Raw genomic sequence first — 16,485 nt, 5'->3', positions numbered from 1 at the left:
AGTTGTCCACCAGGAAGCACTTTTTTGAAAAATCTGTTATTTTGCCCAGCAGGTAGAGAGCACCGTAGCATCTTCTTCTTTTGTCTTCTTCTTCTTTTTAAAGTATTTTTATTAATTGTGTATTTCATTATTTGTCCTGTTTTTAATGAAATAATGAAATAAAGTATCATCTAATCTAATCCACCTGTCTACACCTGTCCTCTGTCTCACCTGTTCTCTGATGTCCTGGCGCAGCTCTCCCAGGATCTGGTTGAAGATGATGAGCTGACCAATCAGAGCCTTGGTGTGGTCACCTGTGGGGGAGGGGACAGGTGAGCAGAGACTCAGAACGATCAGCTGATCATTGATCATTACCAGGTGTGATCAGAAACTCACCCAGGATGGAGTTCATCTCTCCGCTCACTGAAACACACACAGGGACAGGTGAGTTAGCTCCTCAGGTGAAGCTTCAGTCAGGACACCTGAGGTGGTGTGAGGTTGAGGTTGAGGTGAACTCACCTGAGTTGTAGGCCGAGGCGTCTCCCTGGAAGGGGCAGTCGGTCAGAGCTCCGGCTTTGGCCACGCTGCCCCCTAGAGCCAGTCTGAGGGACTCCACTGCCCCCTGAGGACGGAGGACAGAGTCAAACACCATGTGACCTTCACCCACACCTGCCCCACCTGGACACTCTGCAGGTCTACAGCACACCTGGCTCACACCTGTTTCACACCTGTTTTACACCTGTTTTAAAGCTATAGTGCGTAACTTCTATGGCCCCCTAGAGGATTTCTGTGTTATTACAACGATACGGCCGGCACCTCAATATGGCGTATGGCCCGGTGTAACCCGTTACGCACTAGGGCTGTTCGATTTCGAGTTCGAAAATAAAATCTCGATTTTCTTCTCTGAAAAATCGATTTCCAATTACGATTACGATTTTTTTTGTTAAATGATAAACTATTTTGTGTGCTGTTTGTGTCTTTTTAAATGGACCTAATGGACCGTGAGAGCTTTGACTGTGTAGTGGAAAAGGGCCGTTGGTCTTTTTGGCAACAAAATCCTCACTGGTCTTAGCAAAATGCCGACATGCTTGTTTCCAGTGTGTGGGGAGAAGCAGTGGGAGAGCGTGATGGGAAGAAGGAGGCAGCAGTCATTACCATAATTCAGCGCAGCCCAGATTCATGAATGGGGGCTTACCGTAATTACCCTAGTTAGAGTAAAAAATTGATTTTTACAATTTCAAAAAGTCGATTTTTATGATTCCAAATAATCGCAATTAGTCTACTTGCCAACAATGAGTACCCGGAAATGTTGAGTACCCCAAAGTTTTATGTTAGAAATAGATAGTATGGGTCCCCAGTATTCAGAAACTGCCGGATGCTAACTTATATATATTGGGCAATTAGCACAATTTACATAATTAGCATAAATTAGCATAATTTCCTATATGGGCAATATTTCAACAAAATTGACTTGGCTGATCTGGGCAATATTGGAGTGGTTTTAGGGGTTATTGATGATGCTGAATCCATTTCTGACATTTTCAAAATCCAAAATGGCTGTCTAAACCGGTGACCAGATTTTGAAATCCATCAAAATCGGCCCACTGGCGGTTAAAATCTGGTCACTTCCGGTTTAGACAGCCATTTTGAATTTTGAAAATGTCAGAAATGGATTCAGCATCATCAATAACCCCTAAAACCACTCCAATATTGCCCAGATCAGCCAAGTCAATTTTGTTGAAATATTGCCCATATAGGAAATTATGCTAATTTATGCTAATTATGTAAATTGTGCTAATTGCCCAATATATATAAGTTAGCATCCGGCAGTTTCTGAATACTGGGGACCCATACTATCTATTTCTAACATAAAACTTTGGGGTACTCAACATTTCTGGGTTCACAGTGGGGCCCTATGGGCTGGCAAGTAGACTAAATTACGATTTTAAACCGATTAATCGAACAGCCCTATTACACACTATAGCTTTAACCCTGACCCATATCTGGCTCCGACATGGTTCAGACCTGGCTGAGACAGGAAGTGCGGCGGCCTCACCTGCAGCCGGGCGTAGGCCTTCTGTCCGTGTCGTATCTCCACCATGTCGGCCTCGCGGGGCAGCGGCACCAGGGGGGGCAGGCCCTGGGCGGTGTCGGCCAGGCGACAGTTGACGTAGAGCTCCATGTTCATGTGGTCACGGTGAAGCCCCCCCAGCCGCAGGATGATGGAGTGGCTGCGCCCGTCCGCCAGGTTGGCGTTCTGCAGGTTGACGGTGTGGATCTTCCCGTCGGCTCGGACGTACCGGACCAGGACTGGAGGAGGGGGAGAACGTGATTTAAAGGGATAGTCCAAATCTCGCGAGATTTGGACGGACCAGGAAGAGGAGCTTCCGCTACAAAACAAGCTTGAAAAATTGACTTATTTAATTTTTTTTCGGGACAATTTCTCATGTCGGGGCTTCAATACAAGAGGGACATTACATACGAGCAGCATGGAGGTATTTGGATGTTTTTTGGTGTGTCTTTTTGTTACGAAGACAGTTGGTATCCATTTGCAACCGTCATATGGACATGCACTGCTACGCCGAGACCGGGGTCTCACTCCACTGTTTTTGTCCAACTCGTGCGGACTATAGTGAGACGTGTTGTGTACGAACTGATGAAGCTCCTTGGATCAGAGGAGAAACGTCTTCCCAGACAAATAACAAGTCCAGTTGCCTACGATTCAATTTGCCCAGAAAGATATTAAAGGGCCACTACAACCTCTTCATGGACCACTAGAATCTCTTGAACTGAAACTAGAAGTTCATAAGATCTTAAACGGGATCCCCCGTACCATTCATGCTTTGGAGTTTGGTTTTCTTTTCAACAGTTTCTCCCTTATTTTGTACATGATTGTTTCTATGTTTATTCCTCTCTCAGCCCAGAGGTCTGATTTAAAGATGTAGTACAACCTTTACGCTCCGGTTCAACACTGGAAACATCGACTCCAAGTCTTTAGTTTCCTCACTGGGAACTTCTTTGGAAAATAAACCCTTAGCGGGGTCTGAAGAAGTCAAACAGAGCTCTAGTCGCTGATGTCATCATGTGATAAATAATTTTCCAGGGCAACTGAAGCTTTTCCAGGACATTTGACTATGACTGGAAAATTACTCAACCATTTTCCAGATTTTCCAGGTTTTCCAGGATGCGTGGGAACCCTGTGGAACCTCTTGAACTGCGACTAGAAGTTCATGAGATCCTAAAGGACAACAAGAACCTCATCGTGAACAACTAGAACCTCTTGTACCCCTTTTCCACCAAACTGGTTCCAGTTCTAGTTCGGTGTTTAACTGGTTCAACTCTGGTTCCTCCAAAGAACCACTTTGCTTTTCCACTGGTCAGGAGCCAAGTCAGAGCCACATCCCCATCAGCAGCTGCTCCGGTCTTTGCTGCTGCTACAGTTAGGAAACCTGGTCCGACCTGCGGGTGTTGAACACTGGACCCGACGTGGACAGCACAGACTTTGAATTAACGATAATTCTAAACCCGGCTGAAAAGAAAGAAGGAAAAAGCAGCCGTCTTCGCTGTAATCGCCGCGACTGGCAACTACGTTTTGACGGCGATATGTTTTGATATGAGCCGCCGTTAGCTGCTGTTAGCCACTGCCTGTAGCTCAGCTAGTTAGCTTCAACTGTGTTTACATCGATAAACAAACTTAATACGTAGCGATAACGTGTCTGTATATCTTAGCGCTGGTCTTGTTGCTAAGGTAACCCTGCTGCCAGCCCCTGGAAGAACCGGTTCTTAGCTCTGACCCAGCAAGAAGTTGGTGCTGGTCTGGAACCAGTTTTAAGAACCAAGAACCGGTGCTTAGGCAGTGGAAAAGCAAAGAACCGGTGCTAAGCAGGAACTAGCTCCAAACCAGCTCGGTGGAAAAGAGGTGTCTGTGGACCACTAGAACCTCTCCGTAAACAACTAGAACCCGTGGAGCCCGTGGGCCCTGTATGATCTCTAGGGTTGTGTCCTAAACCCCTCCCTCATTCCCTCCTCCCTACTCACTATATAGTAAATTCAATATAGCGACTATATAGTGACTCACCGGTCAAATTAAAAAACACTTTCGGACACTACTCCGCCGCACAGTTAATGACGTATTACGTCACGTAATTAAAACGTTCCGACCGCGATCGTAACGGCCGGCGTTTGTTGTGGGAGTCTGTGGAAGCCGCGACCGGACAACTCTGGCAGTCTGGACACATTTATTGAGGCTGCTGCACTACTTGCATTTATTTGGTAGCTACACCGGTCACTACTGCATTTATTTGGTAGCTACACCGGTCACTACTTGCATTTATTTGGTAGCTACACCGGTCACTACTTCATTTATTTGGTAGCTACACCGGTCACTACTTGCATTTATTTGGTAGCTACACCGGTCACTACTGCAATTATTTGGTAGCTAAACCGGTCACTACTGCATTTATTTGGTAGCTACACCGGTCACTACTTCATTTATTTGGTAGCTACACCGGTCACTACTGCAATTATTTGGTAGCTAAACCGGTCACTACTGCATTTATTTGGTAGCTACACCGGTCACTACTTGCATTTATTTGGTAGCTAAACCGGTCACTACTGCATTTATTTGGTAGCTACACCTGTCATTACTTGCATTTATTTGGTAGCTACACCGGTCACTACTTCATTTATTTGGTAGCTACACCGGTCACTACTTCATTTATTTGGTAGCTACACCGGTCGCTACTTCATTTATTTGGTAGCTACACCGGTCACTACTGCATTTATTTGGTAGCTACACCGGTCACTACTTGCATTTATTTGGTAGCTACACCGGTCACTACTTGCATTTATTTGGTAGCTACACCGGTCACTACTGCATTTATTTGGTAGCTACACCGGTCACTACTGCATTTATTTGGTAGCTACACCGGTCACTACTTGCATTTATTTGGTAGCTACACCGGTCGCTACTTCATTTATTTGGTAGCTACACCGGTCACTACTTGCATTTATTTGGTAGCTACACCGGTCGCTACTTCATTTATTTGGTAGCTACACCGGTCACTACTTGCATTTATTTGGTAGCTACACCGGTCACTACTTCATTTATTTGGTAGCTACACCGGTCACTACTTGCATTTATTTGGTAGCTACACCGGTCACTACTGCATTTATTTGGTAGCTACACCGGTCACTACTGCATTTATTTGGTAGCTACACCGGTCACTACTGCTCTGAGCCGCTGTGGTAACGGCCATCCGTGACCGCAATGCATGATGGGATATCTTGCTCTGGTTAGTGGCCATCGGATGTTCACTACATTTGAATTGTGGGATAGATTCAGTCACTATATAGTGAACATTAATAATCACTAAACATTCAGACACCACTACAACAACTGGTCACTAGATAGAGAGGAGGGGGGGTTAGGACAGAGCCCAGAACTTTCTCAGGTTCCAGAAGAACCCTCATGAACGCCGTCTGCTCTTTTCTTCAAGTTCTCAACGTTGAACATACAGTAAAAGCTTGTGTCCTCCTTGTTGTCATGGAAACCTTCTTGACTCACCTTTGTCCTCCTCGTTGTCATGGAAACCTCCTTCTCCTCCACTCACCTTTGTTGATCTTGCCCATGACGGCCACCTCCAGGTACTTCCTGTTGTCCTGCTTGCTGTAGAGTCCCAGCAGCACTCCGCCCAGCTTGGCCGGCAGCCGCAGCGTGGACACCACGTAGACGTCGCTGAGCGCGCTCAGACCGCCGGACAGCTTCTCCACCGCCGCCACGCTCTGCCGCGCATCCTGCAGCCCCAGCACGTCGATCACTGAGGGGGCGGGGCCACAGACAAGTCACAGTGAGGGGGGCGGAGCCACAGACAGCAGCACAGTGAGGGGGCGGGGCCACACACAGCGGCACAGTGAGGGGGCGGAGCCACAGACAAGGCACAGTGAGGGGGCGGGGCCACAGACAAGGCACAGTGAGGGGGCGGGGCCACAGACAAGTCACAGTGAGGGGGCGGGGCCACAGACAAGGCACAGTGAGGATCATTTGTTAGTTAGTGAAGTTATAAATAAAGTTTCAGATCAGTCGACATCTGATCGGAAATCAATCGATAGCTGATTGACAGATGCAGAGGGAGGAGTCTCAGACAGGTGTTGCTATGGTTACAGGGGTGAGTGAGTTTACCTGTTCAGCCAGGTGTGTGTGTGTGTGTGTTTGGATCACTTACAGACAAGTAGAAACAGTAGACAATAGAAAGAGTAGATACAGAGACAATAGAGAAAGAGACAGTAGAAACAGTACAGAGAAAACAGAGAACGTGTGTGTTTGGATCACTTACAGACTAAAGTCAATAAGTTCAATAAGATTATTTATTAGCCTAATTATTGCAGAAATCGGTGTGAACAACAGACCCCAGATCGGTTCTGGACTCACTGGGTTCTGGTCTGAAAGTCTCAGCCTGAAGGGTGATGGTTCTTAGGAGATGGACACACACACAGAGCAGCCTACAGGCACACACACACACACACAAAAAGGTTGCGCGCACGCACGCACGCACGCACGCACACACACACACACACACACACACACACACACACACACACACACGGAGCAGTAACTCTTCTCACCTTGGACGTCCGGTCCGTCCGGGACTCCCGCCGTGAGCTGCGCGCTGCAGAGAACCGAGACCAGAACCGAGACCAGAACCGGGACAGTCCAACAACCCATGGTGTCTGACCCGGACCAGGACCCACCGAACCGGGGAAACGAGTCCAAAAAAAAAGAAAAAGAAAAGAAAAACTTATCCAAGAGGAGAATGGACCGGGAACTGGACCGACGCTGAGGAGCTGAGACCAGAACCGGACTGGACCGGACCGGAGTGGGGCTTCGGGCTTCGGGCGGAGAACCGAGAGGGACCGAGCAGAACCGGACTGGACCGGAGCTCTGAGCCGGAGCAGCGGAGTAGGAGAACCGGAGGAGGGGGGGGCGACCAGGAGCAGCCACGCCGACGGAGAGGCGCTGTGAGCGGGGAGGAGAGGAGCTGTGAGCCGCTGAGGAGACGCGGAGGAGGAGAGCGGAGCGGAGCACAAACTAATGCGCGTTCACGACACAAAACTACTGCTGCTGGAGCGCGCTTCACTCTCCTGCGCGCACACCGCTTACCATAAAGCGCGTCACCGAGGACAGAGCTCTATGACAGCGGTTTTCAAAGTGGGGTTCAGGGACCCCCAGGGGTCCTGGAGAGGGTTCAAGGGGGTCCCCAACTTTTTTCTAGAATTAGAATAGAAAGTTTTTTTTTTTTTTAACACTTATATATAAATATATAATTAGAAATTTGACCACTTTTTTTTTTTTTTTTTTTTTTTAACTTTTTTTTAAAGGGACAACGAGGAGTTTTGTTAAAGTGAAGTGTTTCCACACTACATTTATGAGCCTCCGCACCGTGAAATTCTTTGACCGGCGGTGGACCGTGGTCTGATGGTCCTTGATATAAAGAAGTTTGAGAACCACCGGTCTGAGGTTGTTGTTGTTGATGTATGTCACAGGTGCTTTAATGTGCTTTCATCATGACGTCATCACCTTACCTGTAACAGGTGGAGCCGCGCTGTGCAGGACAAAAATATGGACCATGTGACATGAAATTAATAATCTATAATCTATAATCAACCAAATGACATAAACAATGTTACCTGGAGCAGTGACATCACAACGTATTTTATCAATGGATTCATCTTTGATTTATAAATTCATGTTTTATTAACTTCCTGTGACTTCACAGCTCGTCCTGCTGACCACTCTTCAGTTTAATGAGAAAACATTGATCAGTGATAGTATTGATTATTGATCAGCTGCCTGTCAGAGGCTTAGAGCCACATAGCAACAGTAGAAGGAGAAACAGAGAAGAATCAAACCATGATCAGTTGTTTTCATCCTGAGTTTCCAGGGGGCGGAGCTCTGTATGGCCCCTCCCCCCGGTGGGCGGAGCTATAGGACGAATCTCCTTGTTGTTTACAACTACTTCCTGGTAGAAAACCAGCATGAGAACAATAGTGACGGACGAGAGTTTCACTAAATCTATCTAATTTTTCATGTTACTATATCACCGTTTAGACTAATCTAATGTTTGTAAAGTTTATAAAACCAATGATTGGACAAACATTACTATTTCTGTGTGCACATTTTTGTAATGAGTCATGGTTATCATAGATTAGCCGGGCTAACGGTTAGCTAGCTGTTTAACTTTAATAACTCAGTGACTCAATAAACGCTCCATGAAAAAATATTTTCTCCAGCGGATATCTGAGTTCCAACATGACTGAGCTAACTGGAGTAGTTTCATGTCGTGTCCCACAACGGGAGGGTTTTAACAGCTGACGTCCTGCTGTTAGCTTAGCTACCGTTAGCTTAGCTACTGTTAGCTGTCCCTGTCAGCTGAGCCACTGATGCTTTCTAGACACCGTGATTCCCCCAAACTGAATAAATACAACACATAGCAACACAAAACACACACACAGAAATAGTAATGTTTCTTCAATCATTTCAGATTTGTCTAAACGGTGATAGGGCGTGAAACATATATAGCTAAACTCTCGTTCATTACTATTGATCTCATTCACATTACAGCTGGTTTTCTACCAGGAAGTAGAATGTAAACAAGGCGATTCGGTCTATAGTGTTTAAGCCCCTCCCCCCAGTGGGCGGAGCCATAGTGTTTAAGCCCCTCCCCTCAGTGGGCGGGGCCATATTGTCTATAAGTGGGCGGGGCCATAGTGTTTAAGCCCCTCCCCCCAGTGGGCGGGGCCATATTGTCTATAAGTGGGCGGGGCCATAGTGTTTAAGCCCCTCCCCCCAGTGGGCGGGGCCATAGTGTTTCAGCCCCTCCCCCCAGTGGGCGGGGCCAGTGTTTAAGCCCCTCCCCTCGGTGGGCGGGGCCTGACGGTCAGTAAAAAGGGTTTACTTTATGTTGAATCAGTGGAACAAAGAGTCGGAGCGGCTGCTGTGGTTTCTCTGTTTGTTTCTCCGGTTGGAGCGTCGCCATGGAAACCTGCCTTTAACAGCAGGTGGGGAGGGGGGGAGAGGAAACTACCCCCCTCCTCACCCCCCTCCAGTCTGACTGACTTCTACTGAGACGGAGCAGGAAGGAAAACTGAAGAACAGTGAAGTGAAGCAGCAGCTCAGACTGACGGGTTCACTCAATCTCTGTTGTTTCTACTCTGTTTCTACTGTTTCTATTGTCTCTTTCTCTCTACTATCTCGTTCTCTATTGTCACTTTCTCTACTTTCTGTGTTTCTACTGTCTCTGTATTTACTATTTCTACTGTCGCTTTCTCTAATGTCTCTTTCTCTGTTTCTGTTTCTATTGTCTCTGTCTCTATTGTCTATTTCTCGACTGTCTTTGTTCATATTGTCTCGTTCTCTACTTTTTCTGTTTCTACTGTCCCTGTCTCTGTTGTCTCTACTGTTTCTTTCTTCGTTTCTATTGTCTCTGTATCTACTATCTCTGTCTGTACTGTCTCTGTTTATATTGTCTATTTCTCTACTGTTTTCTACTGTCTTTCTCTACTTTCTCTGTTTATATCGTCTCTTTCTCTACTTTTTCTGTTTCTATTGTCTCTGTATCTACTATCTCTGTCTGTATTGTCGCTACTGTTTCTACTTTCTCTGTTGTCTCTACTGTCTCTCTTTTCTCTACTGCCTCTGTAGTCTTGACTGATAGACTGGTTAGATCCTGAGGTATTGATCTGGTCGTTGGGCCTGTGGAGCCTCAGAGCAGCAGCAGCAGCAGCAGCAGCAGCTTTAACAGCAGCAGCTTTAACAGCAGCAGCTCCTCTAACTCTCTAACTAACTCTCTGTGACTGGACTCAGACCAGATTCCTGTGTGGTGCCGTCATGTGCAGCTGTTTGTCCCCGGGGTCCAGACCCGGTCAGGACGGGCGGGGACTGACGGTGTGTGTGTGTGTGTGTGTGTGTGTGTGTGTGTGTGTGTGGGCTGCTCCTATTGGCTGCTCTGCTGAGATGATGTGATGGTTCAGCTGCTGTTTTTCTCCCTGACAGCAGCTGTGACTCGACCCCACAGCTCAGGTCCAGATGTGACCTTTGACCCTGAACAACCCCCCTCTTACACAATCAGATGCAACTTCTCTAATCGATATCTTTATTGATCCCCTATGAGGTGAGCCAGTTGGATTAACATGAAGTCACACGTCTTAAAGGGATAGTTCAACATTTAGTCAAATTGGCCCATTGCCATAATCCCTATAGTCATAGCAGTAGGTTCGTTACCTTTAATTGTCGGTGCAAGCTATTTTTAGAACGGCGGAGCAGAGCCGTGAGCTGCTCAGAGCTACGCTATGGAGGCTCATTATGGGATTTCTTGGTTTCCCTCATCATCAAACTCGTCAAATACACAATCCAACAACTCCACAACGCTCTGGTGGACAAGTTGTGAGCTGCACATTCACCACACTATGAGATAATAACACAACGTTACCACACAGAGTTGTTTTAGAGGGAAATACAGAGACTGTTGATGAAAAACTGTCCCTGAAGGCAACGTGCATCAGTGGTTTTACATGAATTTCCCTCTAAAACAACTCTGTGTGGTAACGTTGTGTTATTATCTCATAGCGTGGTGAATGTGCAGGTCACAACTTGTCCACCAGAGCGTTGTGGAGTTGTTGGATTGTGTATTTGATGAGTTTGATGATGAGGGAAACCAAGAAATCCCATAATGAGCCTCCGTAGCGTAGCTCTGAGCAGCTCACGGCTCTGCTCCGCCGTTCTAAAAAATAGCTTGCACTGACAATTAAAGGTAACGAACCTACTGCTATGACTATGGTATTATTACGGCAATGGGCCAAATTTGCCAAAAAGGTTGAACTATCCCTTTAAAGAAAACACACAGACAGATGTTTACTGGTTCACTTGTTTCTGTGATGTCACCGACACGCCCCCTCTGGGATGTGCTGTGCCGATGATTTTTATTTTATTTTGAAAATCGTCCCTCCGTGACTTCCGTTGGTGACAGTGCAGCTGAATGTGTCCGTACAGAGCGTTGCCGTGGGCGACCGCGGCGGCCATGCTCAGCCTTCTCCCTCCTCGTCCTCGCCGTCGAGCGGCTGCATGTCGGGCGGCTCCTCCAGCGCCTCCTGCTGGGCGTGCTGGATGGACACCATGCCGGTCAGCAGCGCGTAGCTCAGCATGGCGCCCAACGCCACCAGCGCCGACAGCAGCTGCTTCCTCAGCTTGTTGGGGACGTGGTCGAAGTCCCCGGCCTCGGGCTGGTGGGGGGACGACGTCGTCTTCTGGCCGCCGCTCTCTGAGGACGACAAGGTGGAGGACGGGTCAAACACCTGCACTTTATTGTGAAAGGGGAAAGGCCACTTCCTCTCTAGGGTTCAGACTCAAGATCACGCTGCAAAAACTCAAACTCTTTCCAAGAATATTTTTCTTATTTCTTGTCAAAATGTCTCATTTCTAGTCAAAACTAAACTCTGTCCACTTTAAATCAGACTAAAACCTAAAAATGAACTTGTTTTTAGATCATTTTCACTTGTTTCAAACTAATTTTCACTTGAAATAAGTAGAAAAATCTGCCAGTGAAAGCAAGTTTTTTGTGTTTGTAATAAGAAAGAAAAACTTGCTCCACTATCAGATTTTTCTACTTATTTCAAGTGAAAATCTGCTTGAAAGAAGTAAAAAGTGTCTAAAAACAAGCTACTTTTAATGTGATGAGTCTTATTTTAAGCATTATTGAAAAATCTCAGATTCATCAAAGTCTCAACCTCTTCTCCACAACTCCTCTGTAGTGTAGGGGGTAGGGTGGCCGCTTGCCAACCCCAAGGTCACTGGTTCGAATCTAAGGGAAGAACTCTTGTTATGTTATGTTGAATTCTGCTCTCCTCCCCCGCCTTCAATTGGTTACAGGTGTTTGTTATCTCCTTGATTACTTGTACCAGTTTGCAGCACATCATCACATAACAATGAATGACAACAGTCTTGAAAGCAGTGTGCTCTCTGTAGCCGAGTGGCAGAGTAAAGGTTTAGTGATCATATGGTCATGGGTTTGATTCCTACCTCAGTCATTTCACATCATTGCTTGACTTTTGATTCCAATTATTCAGCTGTCATTGGACAGTCTTTGATTCCTCATAGTATAAAGCTCATTGTAACTCAGGTCCTCTGTGGCCATATGGTTAGTGTGTTAGGTTACCACTCATGAAGTTGTGGGTTCAATTCCTTCCACGGACATGTTTCTTGTATGTCATTCCGCATGTCTTTGTCAATTTATTCTGCTAATTGAGCATGGTTCAGCATTGGGTTTCAGCATTCACATGCATGTTCCGTTAGGAAATGCTGTTTCTAGTTTCAAGTGAAAATCTGCTTGAAAGAAGTAAAAAGTGTCTAAAAACAAGCTGCTTTTTAATGTATAACTATGTATGTATATGTATAAATATACTTATTTTAGGTTTAATGAGATTTGTTTTGACTAGAAATGAGACAAATATTCTTGGTAAGATACTGGAGGGTTTTAACAGCTGACGTCCGCCGTTAGCTTAGCTACCGTTAGCTTAGCTGCCGTTAGCTTAGCTACGTTAGCTGTCCCTGTCAGCTGAGCCACTGATGCTTTCTAGACACTGTGATTCCCCCAAACTGAATAAATACAACACATAGCAACACAAAACACACACACAGAAATAGTAATGTTTCTTCAATCATTTCAGATTTGTCTAAACGGTGATAGGGCGTGATAAATATGATATATAGCTAAACTCTCGTTCGTTACTATTGATCTCATTCAAATTACATGCTGGTTTTCTACCAGGAAGTAGTTGAGATTCGGTCTATTAACGTTGTGTTTTAGTTTCATTTTATTAATCAGAGGTCAGGGGTCAGGGGTCAGAGGTCGGCTCACCTCGGCCGTCCCGGGGGAAGTAGAGCTGCAGGATGTTGGAGCAGAAGAGGTTGAGGTTCTCCAGAGACTTGAGGTGCTGCTGCAGCTTCATGTTGGGCAGTTTGGACCTGAGCACCGGGGCCAGGTGACCGAACACGTAGGCATCCAGGGAGGAGGGGCTACACACACAGATACACACACACAGATACACACACACACACACACACAGATACAGTTTGTACACGTTTTCCAATCATCTGTGAGTTTTTATATCTTTACGTGTGTGTGTTTGACTCTGACGTGAACTTACGAGTCTCCGAAGAAGAACTTGTGTGAGCCGAGTCTCTGGGACAGAAGGTTCATACACTCTGCAGCGTCACGGTACAGCTGCAACACACACACACAGTTAATAAGTTAATAACTCTAACTGGAAGTGTGTTTTACCAGTTTCCAGCTGTTGATCCACTTTTTCCTCCGACTGCAACGTTCCACTGAAACCATGGAAACACACGATCTATCTACTGAAACCATCGGGGAAGGACCAATAAAAGAGGCTAATCGTTGTTTTAATTGTAATAATGATTAGAATTAAAATAAACTGACTAAATAAAAGACATGAGACGTTTCATTCAGTGTGTAATGGATCTATATAATGTGTTAGTTTCACTTTATGAATTGAATTACTGACATAAATAAACGTTCCAATGATATCCTGATGCACCTGTAGATTGGAAATAGTAGCAGTGATTGGTAGCCTAGATATGCACTAATTAACTGAACAATTTTAATTGTAATCGCGATTAATTTATCAATAAATTACATTTTTTGCTGCTTAAGACTGAAGCTTATCATCAAATTAACGTAGAATAAACACAAAGAAAGTATATTTAAATTCAAAGACTATTTTTAATGGCTTTCTCCAAAGTACAGATTTCCAACAACGCTAAACTGAGAACTTAGCGGAGCTGTGCGCCGTGGATGTAGCTACATGAAAACACAAGCCCGTCGCACCGAATTTCCCTCTGTAAATTAAATTTACTGTAGACCGATCGGTTCATTGTAAAACATTAATCTATTGATGTAAATGTGGTGCTTTCTGTCCGTACAGAGCCCCGAGGCAACGATTCGGGTGGCAGCTAAGCTAATAGCGGTAGCTAAGCTAACGGCGGTAGCTAAGCTAACAGCAGGACGTCAGCTGTTAAAACCCTCCCGTTGTGGGACACAACATGAAACTACTCCAGTTAGCTCAGTCATGTTGGAACTCAGATATCCGCTGGAGAAAATATTTTTTCATGGAGCGTTTATTGAGTCACTGAGTTATTAAAGTTAAACAGGTAGCTAACCGTTAGCCCTGCTAATCTATGATAACCATGACTAATTACAAAAATGTGCACACAGAAATAGTAATGTTTGTCCAATCATTGGTTTTATAAACTTTACAAACATCAGATTAGTCTAAACGGTGATATAGTGACATGAAAAATTAGATAAATATAGTGAAACTCTCGTCTGTCACTATTGTTCTCATGCTGGTTTTCTACCAGGAAGTAGTTGTAAACAACAAGGAGATTCGTCCTATAGGGGCTAGAGAAATAAACTCTGTGACAAAGGAACTGCAGTCGGCCACTGGCGGGTCTGTGTTTCTGTTTTACACACCAAACTCATGTTTTACCGCCATCGGCGCTTGGCGGGGGTTAGTTAATTCTACACCCTGTCAGTCCAACCAGAGTGAACTATGAGTGAGTTCATCCTGGTAGGAAACTGCTACAGATCTACAGTCTCATAGGTCTGGGTCGGGTCAGACTGTCTACATCCCTGAACCACAGAACCACGGAAACACAGAAACGCTCCACTGAAACCATGGAAACGCTGACAGAGACTCTGAACAGGGTAAATACAGGAATCTTCAAGTTAATTCTAAAACCTTTTTCCTCACCACCACTTCAAGCTGTAACCATTTACATCAGTGACACTTTTAACTTGACAGTTTTAGTTTGTGATAAAGACTCTAGACCGCTATGATACAACAGAATTCACAATAGGCTGGGATAAGAAATCAAAGTTTATAAAAAAAAAAACTATCTTCTTTTCTTTTTTACATACCGGTTCATCTTTGTTTTTTAATAAAATGAATAAATTCACACACTTTTACAATGTTGTTTAGGACTCAAACTCTTGGACAGCTAATTCAGAAAAGATACCTTCAAAATTTAAGACTTTATAAAGTCCTGAAAACACTTTTTAATACTTTTTAAAGGGACAACGAGAAGTTTCTCCAGCAGCAGAACAAAAAATTCCGCGACAATAAAAAAGTCTGATATTAATGTGGATGAATCTACGTTACCACTTGTTAATGGTCCATTTTAGATAAATCTATGGTTTTGTCTCTATGGTTATTTTGTTATTATTAGTGGTGGTGGAAATGCTGGGCGAGCCGACCAGCGTTTCTTTACTTTCGGTTTCGTGGCGAGTCATGAGAATAACGCCGCTGAATCTCCGTTTATGGTGGGAACTACGACGGTATGTGATCGTCTTCCAACCTCTGACTTTAATTCTTGATGAATGAAAACATGAGTCTGTCTTGCACCGGTCAAAGAATTTCACGGTGCGGAGGCTCATAAATGTAGTGTGAAAACACTTCACTTTTACAAAACTCCTCGTTGTCCCTTTAAGTCACGACCCACTTTTATAAAATTCAAACCAAGATTTTTTTTTTAAAGCCTTTAAAAACTCATTTTTCTCTTTATTGAGCAAAGTGCATTTCAGAGCACATGAATGAAACTGAGGAGTTACCATGACAACTGCATGTACGGAAGTGAATAAAAAAATATCAAACTGCACAAAATGGAGACCAACAAAACGAAATATTTGACTTCTAATGCATCTCTGCATTCAGAGCATGTTCACTAAAGTGAATAAATATCAAACTGCACAAAATAAAGACCCACAAAACAAAACAAGATTCACTGCATTCAGGCCACATTAATAAGAAACTGATATCTTTGCATCCAGAGCAAATGGGGTTACTCCTCCTTGTCCCTTTAAACTTTATAAAGTCATGAAAAGACTTTTTAATACTTTTTAAGGGTCTTCATTTTCCCCAAATTGATTTATCACCTTTTAATACTTTTCAAGACAGGATGCTACTGATCTACAGTCTGATAGGTCAGGTCGGGGTCAGAGCGTCTACATCCCTGAACCACGGAAACACAGAAACGCTCCACTGAAACCATGGAAACCAGTGATCTCACCTCCTTCTCCAGCTCGTCCCCGGCCTCCAGCCCCTCGTCCCCCCTCAGCAGCCGTAGCTTCTCCAGCTGAACTCCTCTCATGCGTCCGGGCAGGAACAGGTTGAGGGGGAACGGCATGTGCTCCGCAAACCAGCGCCGAGTCACCTCCACGTAGTTCTTAGGCTCCACCCAGAACGTGTAGATCTGAACAACCACACAGAACAGTTTCTTTACTGTTTTTATTTGTATGAACATATCATTTAAAACAGCATGAACAATCATCATGACTGGGATGTGCAAAGGGGAGGTATAAAACCCAAAGGGCCTGATATGAAAACCTCACAGTTTAAAAACAAGAACATGGGGAATAATTAAACAAAAAAAAT

General features: G+C 44.8%; 1 protein-coding gene across 1 annotated transcript in view; it reads right to left on the bottom strand.

The window, feature by feature from the left end:
• thbs3a (thrombospondin 3a) overlaps window positions 1-16,485 on the bottom strand; it is a 65,587-nt gene that overhangs the window by 36,620 nt on the left and 12,482 nt on the right. The window contains exons 5-16 of the mRNA XM_083989477.1: window positions 16,121-16,303; window positions 13,180-13,256; window positions 12,891-13,048; window positions 11,064-11,294; window positions 7,139-7,212; window positions 6,851-7,026; window positions 6,604-6,647; window positions 5,592-5,798; window positions 2,036-2,289; window positions 499-601; window positions 376-402; window positions 211-293 (exon numbers count right to left, since the gene is read on the bottom strand). Coding sequence (XP_083845603.1) covers window positions 211-293; window positions 376-402; window positions 499-601; window positions 2,036-2,289; window positions 5,592-5,798; window positions 6,604-6,647; window positions 6,851-7,026; window positions 7,139-7,212; window positions 11,064-11,294; window positions 12,891-13,048; window positions 13,180-13,256; window positions 16,121-16,303 — 1,617 coding nt within the window. The remainder of the gene's footprint in view (window positions 1-210; window positions 294-375; window positions 403-498; window positions 602-2,035; window positions 2,290-5,591; window positions 5,799-6,603; window positions 6,648-6,850; window positions 7,027-7,138; window positions 7,213-11,063; window positions 11,295-12,890; window positions 13,049-13,179; window positions 13,257-16,120; window positions 16,304-16,485) is intronic.

Source organism: Trachurus trachurus (assembly GCF_905171665.1).
Source record: "Trachurus trachurus genome assembly, chromosome: 16".
Taxonomy (NCBI): Eukaryota; Metazoa; Chordata; class Actinopteri; order Carangiformes; family Carangidae; genus Trachurus; species Trachurus trachurus.
The sequence above is the reverse complement of the archived record's forward strand: the minus strand, read 5'-3'. Positions and strand labels throughout refer to the sequence as shown.